We start from the raw sequence: 21,836 nt of genomic DNA on the forward strand, positions 1-21,836 counted from the left end.
GCAGTGTAAATGTATGCTATGTCTTCTAATGATGCTGCCTAAGGGAAGCATGTATAATGTAAACAGAATTGGTCCTAGCACTGAACCCTGTGGAACTCCATAATTAACCTCAGTGTGTGAAGAGGACTCTCCATTTACATGCACAAACTGGAGTCTATTAGATAGATATGATACAAACCACTGCAGTGCAGTACCTGTAATACCTACAGCATGTTCTAATCGCTCTAATAGGATATTTTGGCTATATTAGCTGTTACGCCCCAGTCTAGGGGTACAGGAACGCAACATAAGTTTGAAAAGACTGCCCCGCCCTGGTCCCCAAAACCATACACAGAGGGAAACCAATTCCTTAGTGAATCGTGTTTTATTATCTACACTGCAAAAATGAAGCTCCAGGGTGAACAAAGGCCAAAATAACAAACAAAACAAGCTAAGTCAGGAGGAGGTGCTATCTAAAACCCTATGTGAAATCAAACATCAAACAAAAGACAAGCGCTACACCTAACTCCCTAACTGAAATAAACAGGAGAAAACAGTGCAAGGAAAAACAATACGGCAGCTCACCCCTTCTGTTGCAGTGCTATTTACAATGTGCTATTTACAATGAAAGCTAATATACACACTATATACAAAACTCAGAAAGGCCCAAAAATCACAGGCACACAAGTCTCAGGTTTTGGAGGCCAGGGTCAGGTCTGCTGCTGCTGTCAGTGGCTGCCCCAGGACAACTGCTGGTGAGGGATTTGAAGAGGATCACATGGCCAGGGGACCAATCAGCAGCCGTCAGCTCATCCACTCCGGGACCTGCAAAACTTAAAGGCACAGACAACAACAGCCACCAAAACAGATTATGGACAGGGCCATAACATAGCTAAGACACTGAAAACTTCCTCCCGAACAGAAAAAGTCCCTTCAAGGGACAAACTGCATTTTATTTCTTCGCGTCAATATATGGGCAGCAAGTGGCCCCCGGACCATGAGTTTGAAACCCCTGAGTGAAGAACAACTGTGTTTATTGTGAAAGGATCTCAATCTGTGCAAGTTAAAAAGGGCAGAAGTGGAACGAGAGTTTCTTTGAATGAATCTTTATTGTGTCAAACAGTGAAATGATGAACAAAACAAAGACGAGTGACAGAAAGAGAGACACTTGCAGAGGAAAACCAGCGAGTCAGCTCAGGACTGGGAACACTGGTCTCTCCTCAGTGTCTGTGAGAGAGGAGTGTGGGAGCCCTGGGTGGCCTCACAGGTCACAGAGCCCACCTTCTCCCACTGGTCTGCAGGGAGCCTCAGGGTGCTGCTCCAGCTGTAGAGGCCGTCCTCCTGCAGCACCCCTGGGCTCCTGCCCTCCTCCCAGCTGCTGCTGCTGCTGCCGTCCACCTTCCAGGACAGACTCCAGTCTGAGGGGAAGCCCTTGTTGGCCAGGCACATGAGCGTGGCCTTCCCCTGCTGCAGCTCCTCTCTGGATGGGGGCAGCACCGTCAGGGTGGGTGCAACTTGTCCCACTGGAGGAGGACACAGAGAGACAATATGAAGAAATTTCATGCAACAAGAAGAGAACCTCCACCCTGTTGGCTGCAGCTGGGGAGGCTGCTGGTTCTGGTCTTCAGTGTTTCACTTCCCTCTCTGAGCTCACTAATCATTTTTCAGTTCAATCTACTTTTACAACAACAGTCGCCTCAAGGCGCTTTATATTGTAAGCAGGGAAATCTCAGTTTAGTTTCATGAACAAAGTCAAATGGAGATTTACAGGTATCACTGCTAAAGCATGACCACAGGCTCACCTCAACATTTAGATATCCTTTAAAGCCTCTAAGACGTTTTACATCTCCAATAAACATACTAGTGTAGCATGTGCTTCAATCAGTCACATTATGATGTTAGAATGAGGATGTTACATGTCATTAAAAAGGAAGACTGAGGACAACACGTGCAAAGATTCCCAGGAAAAATCTTTACACGCTCTTTCTTTGGTCATTATTATGAAAAATATCATTTAATACTATAATATGTTTTCTTTGAGTCACATTTTTTAATCTAATCTTTGTGGACAGAATCATGAACTAAAGCAGCGTCTCCAATAACTAACAGTATTTTCTAATAACATTATAATTTATGGTTATATACACACTGTGAAAATGACCAAACAGAGAAAAACGAGTTTCTTCATCAAACTAAATATCATCTGCAAAATTATTTAAAAATCAGAAAATAAACCCCAATTTTTTAACCTTTTCAGCAAAATAATCTCGATTAATTTCATGTAGAAGTCAAAGAAACTTACAGTCAACATCCAGCCTGGTTCCTCCACTGAACGTGTGCCACAGTGATACAAACTGACCGAGGCGTCGTACAAAAACCTGTAGAGACACGGCTCTCTGACTCTAAACACAAACAGTCTGTGAAACACAGCTGCTACAGGGAAATCCACTCAGAGTGACAGAAATCACAACAAGAAGAATTAGTTTAATTTAGTCTTTCCTTTCTCTTTTCAGTTTTATGTAAAAAAAAGGTATTTAAAGTTCATCGCTGCACATTAATTGTTGTTTGCTTCTTTTTTTGAAGCCAAACCAGTCAAACGGTACTTTAGAGGCTGTTTGTGTTGACCAGTGTTGGATAAGTTACTTTTTAAAAGTAATTAATTACTAATTACTTAATCAATATTGTATTTAAAATACTTATCTAATTACTGTGTCTGAAAAGTAACTTAATTACTCAATAAGTAATTTAACTAAATACTTTTTAAAATCCCTATAAACCTTGAGTGGACAAACAATAGAAATTAAACTCTTTAAATAATAAAAAAAAATTTTTAAAGACGGAGACTACAGTACGCAGCGGTAGCATCTCTTCCACAGTGTAGCCTTCAATCATTTTTAAGCTCACCTTCAGACACTTTCTGTGCTGCTGAAGTAAAATCAGGTTTTGCTGCTTAGCAGGAGTTCCCGCGGTGTTATCCATGGATGATGAACAAGGATCACTAAGAAGTGTTCGTCTATGCTCCGTGTCAGGTGCTTCAGTAGATTAGTCCTGCTATTAACAGCAGCCGATAGTTTTAACATATTACTGTAATGTTCTTGTCTGCTTGTTTCAGAAAAGTGAAGAGACGGGAATATGTCCATGTCATGAAACAGCCACTCGCTTCAGCCGAGTCCGACAGCTTCCGCTGTAGAATACGACTGTGCAGCAAACTGCCGCGAAATGACGCGCAGCTGCACTACAACGATGTTAAAGCGGTAGAATTTACTTTTACCTTTAAAAGATAAATTATTGAAATTAAATAATGATATTCAGCGAGTTTAATTATTTTAAAATGTAACGCAAGTACATTGTAAGTAACTGTAATTAAAATACCTAAAAATGAACAGTAATCAGTTACTCTACTTTTTCAGTGGAAAAGTAATTTGATTACAGTAATGCGTTACTTAGTAATGCGTTACACCCAACACTGGTCTTGACCTTATGTAAAGGACCTCCACAGTTACTGATGCCCACACTGGCGGCGCCACGAGCATACACCGGCTGATAGCGCTCGAGCAAAATTCAGTGGTTTTTTTTCTATGGTGTGTCGCGACCAAAGAACAATGCACACCAACCACAGCAGACAATAAAGCGGGGGGCAGCCGGCTGAAACGCAAGTGCTACACACGTAAACAAAAGCGAGGAAAGCATTCCAGTGCTAGCGCTAGGCTAAAGGCTAACCCGTTCCGACCAGCACTTCCATCCATCCTGCTCTCCAACGTTCGCTCCCTGGACAGTAAAATGGATTATCCGTGGCTCCAGCACTCGACCCGGCTTGAGTTAAGAACTGTTGTTTTCATCCTCACAGAAAAATGGCTGAATGCGGATATTGCTGACTTGGCTATCCAGCTAACCGGCCTAGCATGCTATCGAGCCGATAGAGAAGCCTCCTTGTCTGGTAAGAGCCGGGACAGTGGTCTGTGCATCTACATTGACTGTGGGGCACGAATTTGGATGAAGTGAGTTGCCACTGCTCACCACAGGTGGAGTTTCTAATAGTAAAGTGTCGCCCATTCTATCTACCAAGAGAGTTTTCCTCGACACTTATTATAGCAGTGTATTCCCACCAAATGCTAATGCCAATTGGCACTAGCAGAACTGTCTCGTGATATCAACGAGCTCCAAAAGGCGCAACCGGCGACTTCAAACATGCAAACCTCAAGACAGTCCTCACCAAATTGCAACAAGATATGAACTTCCCAACCAGAGGGAACAACTGCCTGGATAAAGTTTACACCAACATGTACAAGGCAGCTGTGCACCCACACATCGGCTCACCTGACCATGCCACTGTAGATGCTGCTGCTGCTGCTCATGTACACATCACTGCTGAAACGCACAAGACCAGCCAGGAAAACCATCAGAGTCTGGCCGAGTGGGGCTGTCTCAGCGCTTCAGGACTGCTTCAAGTGCACAGACTGGAACATGTTTAAAGAGGCAGCCACCCAAAATGGCTTCTTATACCTGGACAAGTTCACTGAATCTGTGACCTGCTACATCAGTAAGTGCACAGAGGATGTAATGGTCTCCAAAAACATCACCACAAGAGCCAGTGAGAAGCCCTTGTTTATATTATGCTAACATAGCTGTGTCGCTAGCGGTCACGTAGCACATCATTATATACCAGCTAGCCCAACTTCAGTAACCCTACAAACGTCACTGCTGTTTAGTTTTCTGTCTTCATTTATGTTGGAAGTGATAACAGAGCTGTACGTTTGAATTTGTTTCCAAAACCCCGCAGTCAGGACATGCTATATTGTATTTAGATAGAAGCTAGCGAGCTAACTCCCTGCTAACTTCTAACTCCGTTAAATGTCATAAATTCCGTTTTCATGAATGCCTGGATGTTAAACTCAATTGTTACACCTGGTAGAGCAGAACGCTGATCATTTTATTAAAGATGAAAGACTTTAGACAGTTTTTCAACTCTCAGTAATGCCACAGTGATCGTTTGATATATGGACCTGCAGCGGAGTTTAGGTCCAGACACGACTAGTGACGTCAGACTGAACAACCGGATACCTTTCTGATGTGACCTTGTTGTCCCTGGCTCTCTTTCTCTCTCCCTCCCGCTCTGTTCCTGTGCTACTGTGAGTGTAACTACCGCCTCTCTCCCCTCTGCCCAGCGCAAAGCTTGTTATCTTTTTACAAAAAAAACAGCTGAACATGAGAGGTTTTTGGACAAAGTTTGTGTGCACCATTCTCTAAGCACCAGTTCGAGCACCGTTTAACCCTTTAAGACCTACCATAGAACCAAGTCCGCCAGAGCTTATATTATATTTTTACATGCTGTGGAGCCATTTTTGGGAGCATTTCAAGTTGCTATACATCAATACAACCATTATAGCCCAAACTTTAATAATATGTCTGCATTAGGTGCATAGTAATTACATAAATTGCAAAAAAGTGCAATAAACTACAAAAAAATTGAAAATCGTTTTTGTTTTTTTAACACATATTTCTAGTTAGAGAAATTTAAGAGGCTTATCCCTCAAAACTGTAAATACAAAAAAGTTGCACAAACTAGTTTCCCACCACAGGAAATTTATTTTAAGTGTCTTCATAGTTTTATTTTTGAAATACACCAATTTTTATATACTGCAGGAAAAACGAAAATAAATATTATAGTGCAAATTTGCAAAATAACAGCATGTGCATCAAAATAAACTATTTCCAGCAGTGCAATATGAGTCCTAAGCATCCCAGAAACGACACAGAAAGTCATGAAGTCAAACATAACTTTTAAAAACACAAGTATAAGCTCTTGAGGCCACGATGGTAAAAAAAAACTACATTTCCGCAAAATGACGTCACTTCCGGTTTCGGGCAGGTCATGCGGTCATGTGATAGTTCGCGCTGATGGAGTAGTAAGTGTTACAAACAGCTGATCGGATCGGCAAAGCGTGTTTCTGGAATATCATGTTTTTGTTGCTGCAAGTGATTTTTATGCAGTTTTTGCAAAGCTATATGTGGAAGGAAACTGTGACCTAGGACAAGCTGATGGCATAAGATGTAAGTACAACTCCTCCGGTTTCATATGCAAAAAAAATGATTGCGCTAGCTTACGTGGTTGCAGAGCTACCGGGATTTAAAAATAGTTACGCAAAACAGAGCATGCCCGCTCCGATCGGCTGTAAAGGGTTAAGCACCAGCACAGTTTCAAAAGTACCGGCTTGGCACCGGTATTGGATAAAACCTAAACGATACCCATCCCTACTCATCAGCAGCAATGACGAGTCGGCGTACAGAGATGAGGGACATTAACGAACTCTATTGGACTCCGCACACCGCTGCCTTTGTAAATACAGATGCTGCTCTATGGTCAGTCCTACTCTCAGGAATCCTGCTCATGTTGATCACTTTAGTTCACACTGTAAACTGTAAAGCTGCTACGTTGGTCATTTCAAACCACTTCAAAGTCACTTTAAATCTCAATTGTAAAGTTTAGACTGTTATTAACTCTTTTACCTCATAGTGTACATTTACTCCCCTTACCTCAGTCTCAAAGTGTACGGTTAATCTTACTCTTTCTATATTTATTGTTGTTCTTTTGCACTGAATGGAACTGGAGCCTCGTCGTCTCGTCTCTCTATAGGAGATGACAATAAAGTTTACTTTGACTTTCTACCAGGATCGGTGCTTAAATGGTGAATGCACTGGTTCTTCTACTCCAGGGGAACTTAAAGCGCTTTGTACAACACGCCTCACTTACACATTCAGACGATGCTGAAGTGCTTTCACACACATTCATACTCCAGTGTGTGACCACGAACCTTCAGTTGGTAGCAGGTTGTTCTACCTGCTGAGCTATTGCCACCCACTTCTTCTTTGTTTGTGTACTCTTGCTCTGCCCTGGTCATCACACAGAGATCCCACTGTGTGCTGGTAACACAACATCCAGAACACAAAGAGCCACAAAAGAACACAATTACACAGGCTCAAGTTAGATTTTACCAAAGCGCTAACTGTGTTCATCTCAAAGTGACCATTGAGTAGGTCTCTATTCAATCTGTCTCTCAGTTTTCACACTTTACAATATCATGCAAGTAGAGCTGGGCGATAGAACGATAACGATATGTATCGCGAAATAACTTTTTCTCAATAGAAAAATTAAACTATTGCGATAGACCTCGCCGCTCTTGTCGTCTTAAAAAAAAAAGAACAGCCAATCCAAATTAAATAGTGCAGAGCCGAACCAATCACAGCCGCAGTGTCACGTCACGTGACTTGTTACGTGCAGCACAAGTGCCAAGCCGCACATGTGTATTTGGGAAGCAGCCAGCCGCCGTGCCGCCCGGTAATGGAGGAAATGTGTGCCGACTAGAGAAAGATCAACCGAGAGCGTGACCGAAGGTTACCGAAGAGAAAACAGATGATGGTTCCAACGCCGGAGAGATTGTCGAACGGAAGAGCCAGAGAAGCTCCGTAGTGTGAAGGTATTTCTGCTATTTCAAGTCTGACAAAAAACAGAGTAGCTGCACTGTAAATGTGCCGAAAGCAAGTCTGGAAATACAATAAAGCGGTGCAGCTCAGTCTCTGACTGGAAGCGCTGATTCGTCATTTGGCTTTTGTCAGACTAAAGTACCTGTTACAGCTGTTTGAAAAGCTCAGCTATACAACAAGGAGAGATTGAGAATTTCCTTTTAGTTCTCAGTTTATTTGATATTGACAAAAGTTAGTCAGTTTTGTCTGTTCTTCTGTAAAACAAACTAAGATTTATTTTTAGAATTAATATTTTGTTTCTAAGTGGAATTGACAGTTTAGTCTGTTTCGTTTGTTCTGTTTTGAAACTTAAACGCTTTAGCGGCTGCCTTTTGTGTAGTTTGCAATATTTGCCTTTATTTATCTGAAAAAGTCTCATGTTCCTTAAGTACATCTACCCTGTTGAACTTATTATGGGAAATAAATATTTAAATCAAAACAAGCTGCTGATTATTTCACATTTTACTTGTGAGCAACGGCACATTTAAATCTTACAAATATAGTTATTTGGCTGATATCGTGATAGATATCGTTATCGCCTGAAATGAAAAAAACATATCGTGATATGAAAAAATCTCATATCGCCCAGCTCTACATGCAAGTCAGAAAGGCTGCAACATAACAGGCTTGAATGTACGTCATAGCTATGCTCCTCCCATGTTGTGTAAGGCTGACCAGTGAAACACACTGGAGGTATTTTCCTGTTACATGGTGGGACTCACACCATTTGGTTTAGAACTGATGAAGCTTCACGGATGAAACTTAAAGAAGTGTGTCGCTTTCTTTCCAGCTGCTTAGACCAACATGTGTCTGCGCAGACTCTCGGTCATCCAGAGAGTCTGCGCAGACACATTCATATTAGATTACTTTCACTGCTGATGTTGTTGGTGCATTCATATAGACCATCAGAAAACACGATAACAGTGCTTTGAGACACGCCTGTGTGTGGTGTCATTTCCACATGTTTGAAGCAGCACAGACTTTACTAATCTTACTCATGGAAAACGTCTGCTGTGTTTATCTTGGGAATCGTCCTGATGTTCAGGAATTTGGGGTCATAATTATGTAAAAATCAGTATGTCAGTGGGAAACTAAGCTGTGCACATTAATGCTGCTGATGTGTGCATCTTACATTGGTGTGTGTCCATTGAACTGTGTCAGCCTGACTAAGGGAGGTTTTTGTACTACGCTGTTACGCTGTGTGAACACGTCTTGATTGTTCCACCATACGACGCTCTGACAGTAATAAACTCCTGAATCTTCAGCCTGGACTCCTCTGATGCTCAGAGTGTAGTCAGTACCAGATCCACTTCCACTGAAACGATCTGAAACTCCAGACTGACGAGATGTAGCTTGATAAATCAGGAGTTTAGGAGCTCCTCCAGGTTTCTGGAGGTACCAGGAAAGCAGGTTTTTCTTATAGTAATTACTGTAAACACTTGTACTGGTTCTACATGTGATGGAGACAGACTGCCCTGCAACCACAGACTGAGCTCCAGGAGACTGAGTCACGATGATTTGTCCTGATGAACCTGGAAAAGAGGGAAAAGAGGAGAAGGGTTACTGAGACAAATCCAGCGTGGAGAAAGATGATCAGCATCCAAACAGAAGATGGAGAACAGATGGAAGAAGGTCACTGCTGCTGGTTTCAGTGTTCACGCTGAAGCCACGCGCTCACAGAGAGTCTCACCCTGAACAAGGAGCCCCAGGGTGGCCAGCAGTAGAGTCAGTGACATCATCATTGTGCTGCCGGCGTGTCAGTGTCTCTGAAAGGCCTGGACAGACACTGATCAACACTGGCCTCTTAAGGGCTGTGAGCAGAGGCAGGACACGTATGCAAACACACAGAGTCAGTCAGCTGGAGCCGTCCTCAGCACATCACCACCTTTCCTTCTCACTCGTGGCTCTACTCGCTGCACGCTCGTTTATATAAAGTCCACAGTCTTCTCAGGATCGTCTACAAATCAAATGTATTTAATCGAATGGATGTAAAGTTTGTTTTAATACTTCAAGTCAACCCATCTGAGGGAAATCTGTTTTAGAAATGTTATTTAAGTAACCAGGAGTTATCCTGACAGAAACGGAATAAGTTCATAAAGTAAAATAAAATCCTACTGTACCAAGCTGAGGTCAGGCCGCTGTGCTTTACTGACACTCAGTGGTGAGACCAGCAACAACAGTTCAAACATCACCTTTCATTTGCTTTAATTATGAGCTCTCATTAGTTGGAAGCATTAAAGATGTATCTCTACAGAGCCGCCAGCAACATTTCTTTTTCCTGTTTAGTTGACTTCATGGCCACAATGAGTGGATGGAAACTGCTCACAGCTGCGTCTTTGTCTTGTCACTGCTGTGTTTAATCAGGTGGAAACTTTCAACTTCATGAACATGAAGCCCCACAGGCCCACAGCCTGTTTTCACTTCCCACTGTTAGAGTTCACAGGAGACTCAGAGCACACATCCAGACTGAAACACGCTGAACATGAGTTAATTCTTTCTCCTTAATCGAATTCCCCATTTTAAATATCACCATTTGTTTTTTTTAACCCACCATCTTCATTCATCTGGACCTGAACCTTACTTTAACTCATCTACACTTTGTAGAGGTAGAGCAGCGGTGGCAGTTTGCCCAGGTGAACTGCTGTTTCAGAATAGCTGGTGTTTAGGATTGACTGGTGTTTCAGAATAGGGCTTTGGAGTTGATGTCACACCGCAGTGGATTGTGGGAGCGCAGCACCTTTTTAGCAGGCTACGAATCCAAACAAACACACTGTGTTAGAAGGAAGATTGTGACCAACCACACTTACAAGCAGCTCAAAAGAAAAAGGATGTTATAGAGACAGGTTGCGTCCGGATGCAAAGAGACGGTACTTGCAAAAAATAGCGTGCACTGGAAATGTGGACCTGTGTGAAATAACGGCCGTGGAGTAGAAACCCTGAAGACCAAGTGCTATTGACTTAGACTGATATCTTCTCGTACGTTGTCTGTGGAGTCAGCGCATACACGTTGAACAAATTTGGCAATTATAAATGTCTGGAGGCGCACATCCACCAAGGATCGGTACAAGATTTGGCTTTTTTTTAAGCCTCCATGTTGTGAATTCGCCGTCATTCAAACAAAGGTAAGTCAGCTCGAGTACTGCGAGTAAAATGCGTTTGATTCCCCCCGAACATTCAGATTAGTGCAGCATAAATTCATTCATGAGGGGAAACTACAGTCAGAACATGTGGAGGCTGTTAGAGAGAAAACATAGTGAGTTCAGTGCATTTATGTGACATTGTCCTGAAGGATTTAGTCATTCTCTATGGTTAAAGAAATTGCACTAATTAATTCATATTTATTATAAATAATCCTAATTATACATCTTGCTTCCGTGTTTGTGTCCTGTGTAAGTAAAAATATGTTCTATTTTGGTTTTATACATCGATTAATGACCTGCAGAATCTCCTTATCATATTAAGTGATTCATAAAAGTCGAACTTTATGCTTTCTCCCTCTTGAAAACGATGACATCCTTGCATTACATACTTTAGGTTCATTTTTTGCTGGCAGATTAAAAAAAACAAACAGGCAGATTTAGAATACAACATGCAGCGTTGTATAGATGGACACATAAAAAGATAAAAAAATCACATGTAAACACTTTGTTACATTTATGATAAATGGATTTGAAAGTACAGTGGCACGGTGGTTAGCACTGTTGCCGCACAGCAAGAAGGTCCTGAGTTCAATTCCACCATCAGGCCGGGGTCTTTCTGTGTGGAGTTTGCATGTTCTCCCCGTGTTTGCGTGGGTTCCCTCCGGGTACTCCGGCTTCCTCCCACCGTCCAAAGACATGCAGCTTGAGGGGATAGGTTAATTGGATAATCCAAATTGCCACTAGGTATGAATGTGAGTGCGAATGGTTGTTTGTCCCTGTGTGTTGGCTCTGCGACGGACTGGCGACCTGTCCAGGGTGTACCCCGCCTCTCGCCCTATGACAGCTGGGATAGGCTCCAGCGCCCCCCGCGACCCTGAAAAGGATAAGCAGAAGCGAATGGATGGATGGATTTGAAAGTAGATAAACACATTTGTGTCGGCCTTGGCTCATAGTTCTTGTCTTTAAATGAACTTTGTCTGTGTGTGTTACTGCACTCTCAAAGACTGAATGAACCAGCATTGCAGCCATGGGTCACTGTGAGCATCACAGGGAAGGTTGAAGCCGCCCGCTGCACCTGTAAGGCCGGAGTCACAGAGACCTGCAGCCATGTCGCTGCTCTTCTGTTTAATGTAGAAGCAACAGTGAGGATCTGTGGCACAAGGACTGTTACAGATGAACCTGCATACTGGGTTTTGCCTGGTAATATGACCAAGATACAGCCAGAGGTTGGCCATAAGATAGACTTCTCCTCTTCAGCTGCCCAAAAAAAGGCTCTCGATTAAAACATAAACAGACCATCTGTAGTGACAGGGAAAAGAAAAGATTCCACCTGCTACTGTGGAGGAGTTGGATCAACTGATGGGAAAATATTTCTCCAAGCATAGTTCTGTTCTGAATAACCCATAATGTTTTAATTTAGGGGGGCATGTAAATAATTTGCATTTACTGAATATGTACTAATATGAACCACAGTTCAAAAGTTGAATAAAGAAATAAATGTTTGCCTATTTTAATTAAAACCACTTTGTAGAACATCAGTTACATTGTAGAATCAATGTCATGTATTGTTTACAAATGACAAAATGTTTACATAAAATCATGACAGCATTTATATAATATCACCCACTACTAGCATTCTGTAATTTACTGTCTGTCTCTTTTGAAAATGTATCACTACATATACAGCACAAGACTTTTAAGAGTATTTAACAAGAGCATTTTCCCTGGTTTTACTACCACACTGGGGCACATGTTCACCAAAATGCAGCAAACCTTCACCATCTTATCCAGAAGGGTCACCTCTTCACCTTCACATGGAAGAACTAATCTGATTGGCATGGTGGTGTGTAGCATGTGGTTTGAAGCAGGGATTTCGTAGTGCCCCATGTGTAGCGTTGGAACCCAGTCAGGATTTGTTTCATCCATTTCATAGGCTGGTTTGCTGCAATAATGAAAAACAATTAGCAACTAATATGCTATAAAGAGTGATATGAACTTATTTAGAACTTAACTGAATGAAAACGTCTGGAGCACCAACAGATATCTGTGGATGGTAGAGAACTGGATATCAGCTCGTCTCACAGCTGCTATCCAGGCTAGATGTTATCAGATGTATCAGATGTATCAGATGTTACCAAACGCCTTCGTTTGGTAACATCTGATACACGAGCGCCCTCACGTTGCTTCCAGGTGGGGAAAGAATAAAAACAGAGCCCATTTTCCAGCTTATTCCCTTCCCGATCGTGCGATCTAACGACCAACACAGCAAGGACGAACCATTGCTGATGCTTTGCTCCTTTGTTTGGCCTGCTAAAATGGCACCTCGGCGGTCACGCCCCCTCCCGTGACATCACGCTTCGAAGCCCTATAAACAGCGTTGGTCAAACAGATGTACGTAGACTTGCTTTTCAGGAAAACCAGGCAGTCAGTGTTTGGTGTCTGCTGAGACAAAGCAGGAGAGTCAGAACGACATTTGTGTTTCTGGGTGTAAAAGCTCCACCTGAGCTCTGAGAGCTGCCCACCGGCAGAGATCGAACATCTGCAGCTGTTCATGAACCGGACTGACGGCGGTGGACGACAAGTTTTTATCTTGATAAGAAGATGTATGAAGGGGTTACATATACTAGAAAGAAGCTGTTTTTGACTGTGCATCATTGAGCCCAGTGTAAAGAGCTGTGATCTTGTATTTGTGACAACTGCCCTCTTGGCCTGATCTCTCCTGGAAACCATAGCATCTACTTCGTGATACGAATGCTCTTTCTGGCTGAAAAGAAAATCTTCACGAGCGATATGGTTGATCTTTTTCTGACAGATTATAGGTCAACAAGTAATTTAGCACAGTTTAAATTCCCACAATCATTCTTCAACAAGGAGGCAAGGATTTGGTCAGCAGGTTGGTGTGCGCCTGCTGTCGGAGTGCTGGAGTCCCAGAGGTGACCTGCTGAGGCGGGGCCTGGATGGAAACATCATGCATACATGGCCACGTGGTCATCCTGAGTAAGACATGGGTTATGGTCTCATCAGAGTTACAAAGCATGAAGGTCTGCTTTGGGTTCGCTGCCTACGAGGAAAGAAAGATCAGGGAATTCAGGGTTACATCGTGATATGAACTCAAGTTTCCTTTAATTACAGAAGATTTCTCAATGAATTTCATTTCAAATAAGGTTAAAATGAGAAAAAGAAGGATTTGGAAATCATTTCGAGTGAGACAATAAATCTACATGATTTCCACATCGTAACAACGCCACTTTATCTCAGGAGGCGTGGCTACAGAGGAGGTTCAACATATCCAGGCTTGCTCTGCGTTAGCTGGATCAGTGAATCCTACAAGCCCAGTCAGAGATAACAGCCATGGCAGGGAGGTTATCTGATGAACCGGGCTCTCTGCTGCAGGCTCTGAGCGCGCTCAGTGCTGCTGTTTGTTTCTAAGGAGACAGCTGGATCCATGGAAACATGAACGCTTCCTGTCCCACAGCCTGAGACGTGAAATCAGAGCAGAGGAAATGAATGTGATGAAAGTTTGAGTTACAGGTGTATATATGTATACACCTGTAACCACGTGACTCTCCGGGGGAGGAGAGGCCAGGTAAAAAGGGGCAGGGAGGGATGAATACTTAATTGATAATTTCAAAATAAAAGCAGGTTAAAGTGGCTCGCATGCACAGAGAGGCCTGAAGTCAGCAGCTGAAGGAAGAGGAAATCCTAGGAGCTCTCACAGCCGTCATCATGGCAGCGCTGACATCTGAACGTGTTCGTGACCTGACCCACGGGAACACGCACGTTTGATGCTCTGCAGGACCACCCGATCAGATTCTGGATCGGAAACATCGCTGTGAGCACGGATGGGATTCAGTTCGATTCCTTATCGAGGTCTCTTTGTTGTGATCAGTGTTGGTTGATTACATTCAGTACGATACATCAATTACAATATTACACAGAACACTTTATTAAAACGAATGCAGCACGTTACTTATTAGGTACAGACATCAGTCATACTACTCGTTATGTTACTTTCACGTTACTCTGTAAAATGACGTGAGAGCCAACATTTAAAAATATAAACCTGAGGCTCCAGCGCCACACCCCAGCACAGATCCCGTCCTGATGAGGACACGCCGGACCTTTGTCTTAAACCAGCACAAAGAGACTTTAAAGAGGTGGTCTGAAGTTTTACTGTAGCTCAGGTTTGCTCCTTTGATTCAAACCAGCAAAAATGAAGGCAGGAAACTGCAGTTCATCATCCTCATCATCATCCAGGTAATCCCACGATTCGACAGTGAAAAAAGAAAAGTGCTGAATGATTTGAGCTGACTGTGCTGAGAGCTGCTGAGTCCACTGCCTTTAAAATCTGCTTTTCTTTCACTGTCTTTACATTTATCAAAGCCTTCCTCTCTTTAATATTACCTCACGAAACCCAAGGTAAGAAGACCTGCTACCTTTACACCAGCAGATGGCAGCACAGCACCTCCACGACGCCTGGACCTGGAGGCGGGCTCTTACTGGAAGGATAAAGCGAAGTCATCAGAGGTGTGCAGGATGGTTTTCCTGTTCGGATCCTCAGACGGGGTTCAGACTTTCAGCTTGTCAGCGTTTATGTCCTTCGTTTTATTTAACGGTTATTTTATTGTGGTCATCGAACAGCGCGCCGTGCACCGTTTGAATTTCACAGCTGATGGTGCTGTTCGACTGACCGCAGCAGTAGGTGATCAGCAGTGATCCAGGACATCGTCACAGTGCCATTACTCCTCCAAGCACCTCTGCAAACAGCTACAACAAACCACCTGACAGCCGGTTTGAGTCCTCACGCCGTCTCAGGGTCATCGCATCGAGGATCACTGAAGCTGCATTCGGGACACGTAAAACACCCAAAACTGAAAGCAGGAAGTCCTTCATACAGTCAGATGATGTTTGTCTCCAGAGCTGTGAGAAACTCATTCATATGCTTTTAATTAATTTGGCAGAATTGAAATGAACCAGACGACACCGCAGAATATCAAACACACCGCTCACTTAAACCATCTGCTGCTGGAGAACACTTCCTTTTCCCCAGTTTTAGGAACTTTGTCAAGGACATCTTTATCCTCGGCAGGACCAAAGATATCTCAGACTGGAGACTGAAACACTGAGAGGATAAAAGACCTCAGAACCAGAACACTGACCTGCTTTAAATATCCATGCAAAGCTTACTGTAGTCATCACAGTTCATCAACCCAACTGACTGAGAATAAAACATTAAACAGTTCAGGTCCTGCTGTGCTCTGTTCCAGGGAGCGCTGCAAGAAAAAGCCTTGGCCAGGTTGTGCACTCAGGAACAGGGCCTGTAATAACGCCTGTGGTTACTGCTCTGTAAACAAAACACACCAATGCAACAGTCTGTGTGTGGACAGTGAACCAAAGAGTTAAGTACCTATATATTTACAGCAGGACATCCTCCTCAGTGATGAAGGAACCAATAATCCTTGGTCCACTCTTGAACTTTGAACCCTAATGAAGACGATGCATTTATGGTCCCCACAAACCTCACTGGGCTGTTTGCTGTGTCCCTCAATTCAGCACATCAACCACCAGGAAGTGTTCTGACTTATAATATCTGTGTTTCAGCACAGTTTCCTGTGGGTGGACAACAAACTGGACTGGTCATGCAACACGCAGCACCGGTATAAAAAAGGCCAAAGCCGACTGTACTTCCTCAGGAGGCTGAGGTCTTTTAACATCTGCAGGAAGCTCCTGAGGATGTTTTACCAGTCGGTGGTTGCTGGAGTACTTTTCTATGCTGTGGTGTGCTGGGGGAGCAGCACAGCAAAGAAGGACTCATCCAGGCTGGAGAAACTGATCAGGAGGGCTAGCTCTGTGGTCGGCATGAAGCTGGACACTCTGGTGACAGTGGCAGAGAAGAGGACCTTAAAGAAACTGATGGACATTATGAACAATGCCGGGCATCCCACCCGAGGGATTAATAAAGTTTCATCTAATCTAATCTAATCTAATCTAATCACCCATCCTTTCAGAATAAGAGTCCACACAAAGAAGAATCACTCTGCTGCCAGTACTATTCCACAGTAGCCTTTATTTACACCGTCATCCACATTGTTAATTAATAGCAGTAAGGTAAACATAATAGTGTGTGACATTATTACATTGTCATTTCAGCGTAGCCCACCGGGTGGCGCTGTGAGTCCACAGCGTCTCTGCTCCTCTCAGCACTTCAGAGGACGAGAACCACGAAACGAATAAACAAAATCATTTTCAAGGTTACAAGTGCATCTCATACAAAACCTTTATAAAATACGCCAAAGTCTTTATGCTCTGCGGCGCCCCCTAGCAGCACCCAGTGGAAACATTCATAAAGGACCTTTGAAGATTGAAGAGTTCAGCACTGCTCACAGACTCTGAGGTGGTGTTTGTGCTGTGTGAAGGTTGGAGCGGCTCGCCGCAGGTCTAAAGGAGCGTTCAGCCAATTATCTACGGCACGTTAGCAGGACCACGGATTTGTTACCAACTGAACCAGAACCAGAACTCTGAGCAAAACATTAAAGCAGCATTTTCATCTGAAGGAAAATTCAAATACAAAAAGCTCGATGTGACACTTTGGTGTTTATACGCAGCCCTCCCTGTTTTCCATTAATCAGTGTTTTACCTTTTCCACCGATTGGACGAATGCGAAAGGCAAAAAAGTTGTTTTAGTTTCCGAGGCGACGCGTTCAGGCGTGTCTGTGGTTCAAACAGCCGTCGCTCTGTTTAAGATATTCAGCTGACAGAGAGAGAAACAGACACAATTTGGCATCTCAATGAATTCAATTTGGCTTATTGTTTATTAATAATAATAATGCGTATCGACAGGTTTGCTCTGTCGGCACAGAGCCATGAGGAAGGACAGTTCTATTCTATTTTGTATTATTTTTAACAATCCAGACCTGAAAACTCTCCATGTTGGTGCGTTTAAGGACAGTCTGAGTGTTTGACTGAACCTTGTTCGTCATCCTTTTCCTGACGTGTACGTTAGCTGTCACGGCTGGATGACACCTCTCAGATATCCTCTCCAAAGCAGTGCCTGGAGAAACGCTCGGTGTCTAACGGGTCGGTGTTCACAGAGGTGCGTCTGCAGTGATGCCACAAACGCCCGAACCTTCCCGTTCGGCTCGTTTTTAAACGCCGTTTCTTTTTCTGCAGAATCCCCTGCTGAGAGCAGAGGGTGGGATTGGCAGTAAATTTAGCCTCCGAGTCCTGCGGCAGCCTCCTTCAGTGACCACAGCAGCTGTAATCTGCAGTGACTACAGTATTTCAAACTGTTTGAATCAGGCGAGATGAAAGAGGATGATGTAAGCGCCTCAAACGCTGTGGCATGAATCCCTGTACAGTGAGCAGCAACCATCGCGCTTTGGCCTCTTTTATTTAACCTCAACAAACGCATCACGCACCGTGGCTCGCTCTCGGCTGCGTGTTGCATCGTGTTGGTGCAGAGCTCGTCCTCCGCTGTGGACCGCGGGGAGAAGTCACGTCTGCATGATGCGACAGTCAGTTCGCTCAGACGACTACACGTCACAGCCGCGTGTTCTGCATTCAAGCCTACGTCTCAAACTTGTGCTGGTTAGTACGACTGCCTGATGTACCCCGGCGCTGTCCCTAAACAGCCAGGCGGGCCAGAAACCCTCAAACTATTTGGGCATAAATGAGATAAAGTAGTAGCAGCGCCACGCCAAAGCTCGAATGACTGGATTTGAAAGTTGATGCCAGCTGTTTTTGGACATGTGACGAGATTACTGGTGTTTGTATCTGAAACTCTTCGTGTTTTATGGTCTGAACGAGCAGGCGCAGAGGTCCTGAATCATCTCTTTTACATTTATTGCTTCGTTTAGCGGCGCTGCCCGTGCGGCTCACTGGTGGCGCTCTGAGTATTTGTGCCTCAGTGTAGTTAAAAGAGCTGCAGCTTTAGGGTTTGTGACATGAAGCAGGTGTTCAGCACCCAAGTCAGAAACTGAATCCGTCTGTGGACAATGATGCTAACAGACCTGAAAGTGCATCCAGGTGCATCCACGCTGAGGCAACACGGAGAGCCGGCGTCACGTCACCCGCTGGTCTGCAGGGTCCGCTCTGCGGTCTCACCTGTGTTGCCTGAGCCCGGCGGCGGAAACAGAACCCGGCAGAGCCGCTAACAAACACCGAGGTAAAGACAAAGCAGCTGATCCACTGTTCTTCAGCTGGGAGGAAACCCTCCCAGCAGACCTTCACCCAAATTACCACCAACAGAATCCTCACGTTCCCACTGCCTGCTGGGAAATGTAGTTTTTAATGAAGGTGCAGAGTGAGACTGAAGTCCGACTGAAATGTCTCCGCCACGGCAGACAACAGGCCACGCCCCCTCTCCCAGACTCTGGGCTGTTTCATGCCTGCACACATTTTCACATTTCAAAGGTTTAACAGGTACCTGAACGCATCACCAGCCTCGGGCGGGGTTACAGAGCATAGCTGAGGTGACGAGTCTGCCTCTGCTCCGCCCTCGTGGGCGCCGGACACCCTGGGAGGTCAGTGGGAGCATGAGTGTGGCAGTAATTTGGGTGAAACACCAATTTAAGAGCAAACTTTGTTAAAGTTTCCACAGTGTGCGCTCAGCTGGTGAAGAGAAAACACGCCCCCTTCAGACGAGTGCAGGGCCTGAAACGACCCGCGGGGGTCTGGGTGTGACGCTCAGCAGGCGTTAATGCAAGAGGGTCGTTGTAGTGATGTGGAGACGGTTATCACACCTGCTGGGCGACCTGCAGATACCAATATGGTATAGAAGACCGAGGTGGTCTGTCCTCAGAGTGCTGCTGAAAACACAAGTCTGCGCCCCCCACGGGGACGGGAGCCGCCCCTGCTGCGGGGTTCAGGTTTGCTGACGATCCTGGCGAATGAAATCCGGGCCCGACGACAGGATGTCGCATCAAAGTGCTCCGAAGAAAACTGCATTAATCTGGAATTCTGTGGCCACCTCGAGCCGCCTTTGGAATGTTTAGTAGTTCGTGCTGGTTTCGAGCCCCGCCCCTTTCAATGAGCCAGAGATGCTCGAGTGGCGACGGACGGCGTCCTCTCAGCGGCGGGGCAGCAAGCACGGCTGAGGGGTGGTAACGAGGAGCGATGGGGACAAAAAGCTCTGGGTCTCTTTTGTGTCTCCAGCCCATCGGCGCTCTCCTCTCATCCTCTCTCACCAGCCCGGCAGGCGTCTAAGGACAGCAGCGGCCATGTCGGCGCGGTGCCCGGCAGCCTCAGTAGTTGTACTTTCCCGCCTCTGCGCCCGGTGACGTGGCTGTGTTTGGCAGGAAGAGCGGTTTAGGAGGGATCTGGGGTTTGAGCGACACCGTTCTCCGGACGACGGCTGCCCGCTGGGCGTGCGGCCCCTCGCTGTAGCTGTGTTGCCGTGTGAGGCAGGCGCTGGCCACCGACGGCTGCTTGCTGTTGGCGGGGGTGGGGCCACCGCTGTTGTTGCTGCTGTTGTTAGTGTTCATCCTGGCGAGGAAGTGAGCATGCTGCGGCCCTCGCTGGTTGAAGCTGTGGTGGCGGGGCACGGCGCCACTCCCGCTGCCCATCCTGATGAGGGAGTGACGCTGAGAGTGGTGGCGCGTCACGGAGACGCCGCCGCCTCCTCCAGGTCGTTCTGGAATCACTTGCTGCTGGAGCGGAGTGGAGGACGAGGAGGAGGAGGATGAGGGGATGGAGGTGGAGGAGGTGGGGTTGTTTGAGGATGAGGAGGATGAAGATGAGGAGGAGGTGGTGTTCTGAGGAGGAGGGTCGATGCGTTTGGGGAGGCCGTCGCTCGGCAGCGCGGAGGTGCTGTGGTAGGACGCGGCCTCATTCTGTTGCTGGTGATGGTTGCTATGGTGATGGCCGTGGTTGTAGTGGTGCGTGCGCGTCTGTGCGTGGTGGTGATGGTGGCTGTGATGGTGCCCTGCGGTGGAGCCGGACGACCCGGGGAACAGCGAGGAAGAGGAGGTGGAGGTCAGGACCTTGATGCCGCCGGTTCCCGACGCGCTGACCTCGTGGATGTGTTTGAGCAGCTCGTCCAGCGCCGACACGTCCACCACCGTCTGGGGGAGGGACTGCTGGGAGTGGTGGTGATGCGGGACTCCTCCCCCTCCCACCGCCGCCGCCCGCTCATCATTGGAGATCTTTCTCTCCTCTGGGAGGTGCAGAGAGGTCGAAGAGGCGCCGACCCCCTGGGGCGTCCCATTGCTTAAACTGTTGCCATGGTGATGAGGGAAGGGAAACACCTGCTGGTTTATGGAGTTCCCGACGACGGCCATGAATCCCAGACTGGAGGCGGAGCAGCTGGGCTTGTCTCTGGCGTTGTTGCAGTTCTGGTTCTTCTCGTACTGATGGTGTCGCAGCGCCTTCATGTTCTTGATGGGAAGCTCCGGGGTGGAGTCGGGCGTGGGCAGGCCGGAGAGCTCGCCATCCCCCTGTGACAGAGACTAAACAGAGGTCAGAGGTTAGACGCGGCCGTTGCGTCAGTACGAACGTCGAGATTAAAAGTTCTACCTGAAAACCTCAGAATGAGCTTTAGCGCTCACGTCACGCTGCGTGCTGACAGGAGAGGGCGCTGTGTGCAAAGCTTTAAGCACTTATGTGTTAAACCCAGCTGAGTTACATCAGTGTCTGAGAGCCGCATGTGTGCAGCAACCTCGGTGGAAACTTTATGCAGAAGCAGACACGTCTCCGGCGAGTCGGACCGCAGCCGGAGCGTCGTGCTCCATGGGTGATGCTCCGGCTGCGGTCTGGCTCAGCGGAGATCGGCATCGTCCACAGGAAGGGAGACTGGGTGAGAAGACCGGCCTGCAGCGAAATTTCAAAATAAAAGACATGTAACATCTTTAATGTTAGCATTAAATGGCTGCGGCGTGTAAATGTGATCGATTACACGTCCAAGGTGTGTGCCTGCAGTCCGCTCCATCCTCCATCGCTCACACTGACAAACTCTGATTGGACAGATTCGCTTCCTACCTGGGACAGGCTGAGCTCGGGGTCGCCCAGCGGGAGGCCCTGGTGCACGGGGCTGTGGAGGTGATGCTCGGCCCGGCCGTTGGGGATGAAGGAGCTGTACATCTTGGGGGTGGACACGTCCAGTTTGTCCTCCTGGAGGAAGAGAAGAAGAAGAAAAGCCGCGATCAGCTGTCGTTATCTTTGCCTGCCGTTTCATCTCTAAAGCACAGGATGACCCTTCAG

General features: G+C 45.9%; 1 protein-coding gene and 1 gene segment (V, D, J or C); both read right to left on the minus strand.

The window, feature by feature from the left end:
- Nucleotides 1–262: 262 nt before the first annotated feature.
- LOC309699050 (Ig kappa chain V-III region MOPC 63-like) lies at nucleotides 263–9,415 on the minus strand. The segment is given in 4 exons: nucleotides 9,191–9,415; nucleotides 8,702–9,032; nucleotides 2,282–2,313; nucleotides 263–1,502 (listed from the first exon to the last, which is right to left on the minus strand).
- Nucleotides 9,416–16,687: 7,272 nt separating this feature from the next.
- LOC309699034 (semaphorin-6D-like) overlaps nucleotides 16,688–21,836 on the minus strand; it is a 90,778-nt gene continuing 85,629 nt past the window's right edge. For both annotated transcript variants that reach the window (XM_082521877.1, XM_082521876.1), the window contains 2 exons: nucleotides 21,615–21,746; nucleotides 16,688–21,085 (listed from right to left, as the gene is read on the minus strand). In XM_082521877.1, the coding sequence (XP_082378003.1) occupies nucleotides 19,883–21,085; nucleotides 21,615–21,746 (1,335 nt within the window). In that variant the 3' untranslated portion in view covers nucleotides 16,688–19,882. The remainder of the gene's footprint in view (nucleotides 21,086–21,614; nucleotides 21,747–21,836) is intronic.

Source organism: Aulonocara stuartgranti (genome assembly GCF_965226115.1).
Source record: "Aulonocara stuartgranti genome assembly, chromosome: 22".
In the NCBI taxonomy this organism is placed as follows: Eukaryota; Metazoa; Chordata; class Actinopteri; order Cichliformes; family Cichlidae; genus Aulonocara; species Aulonocara stuartgranti.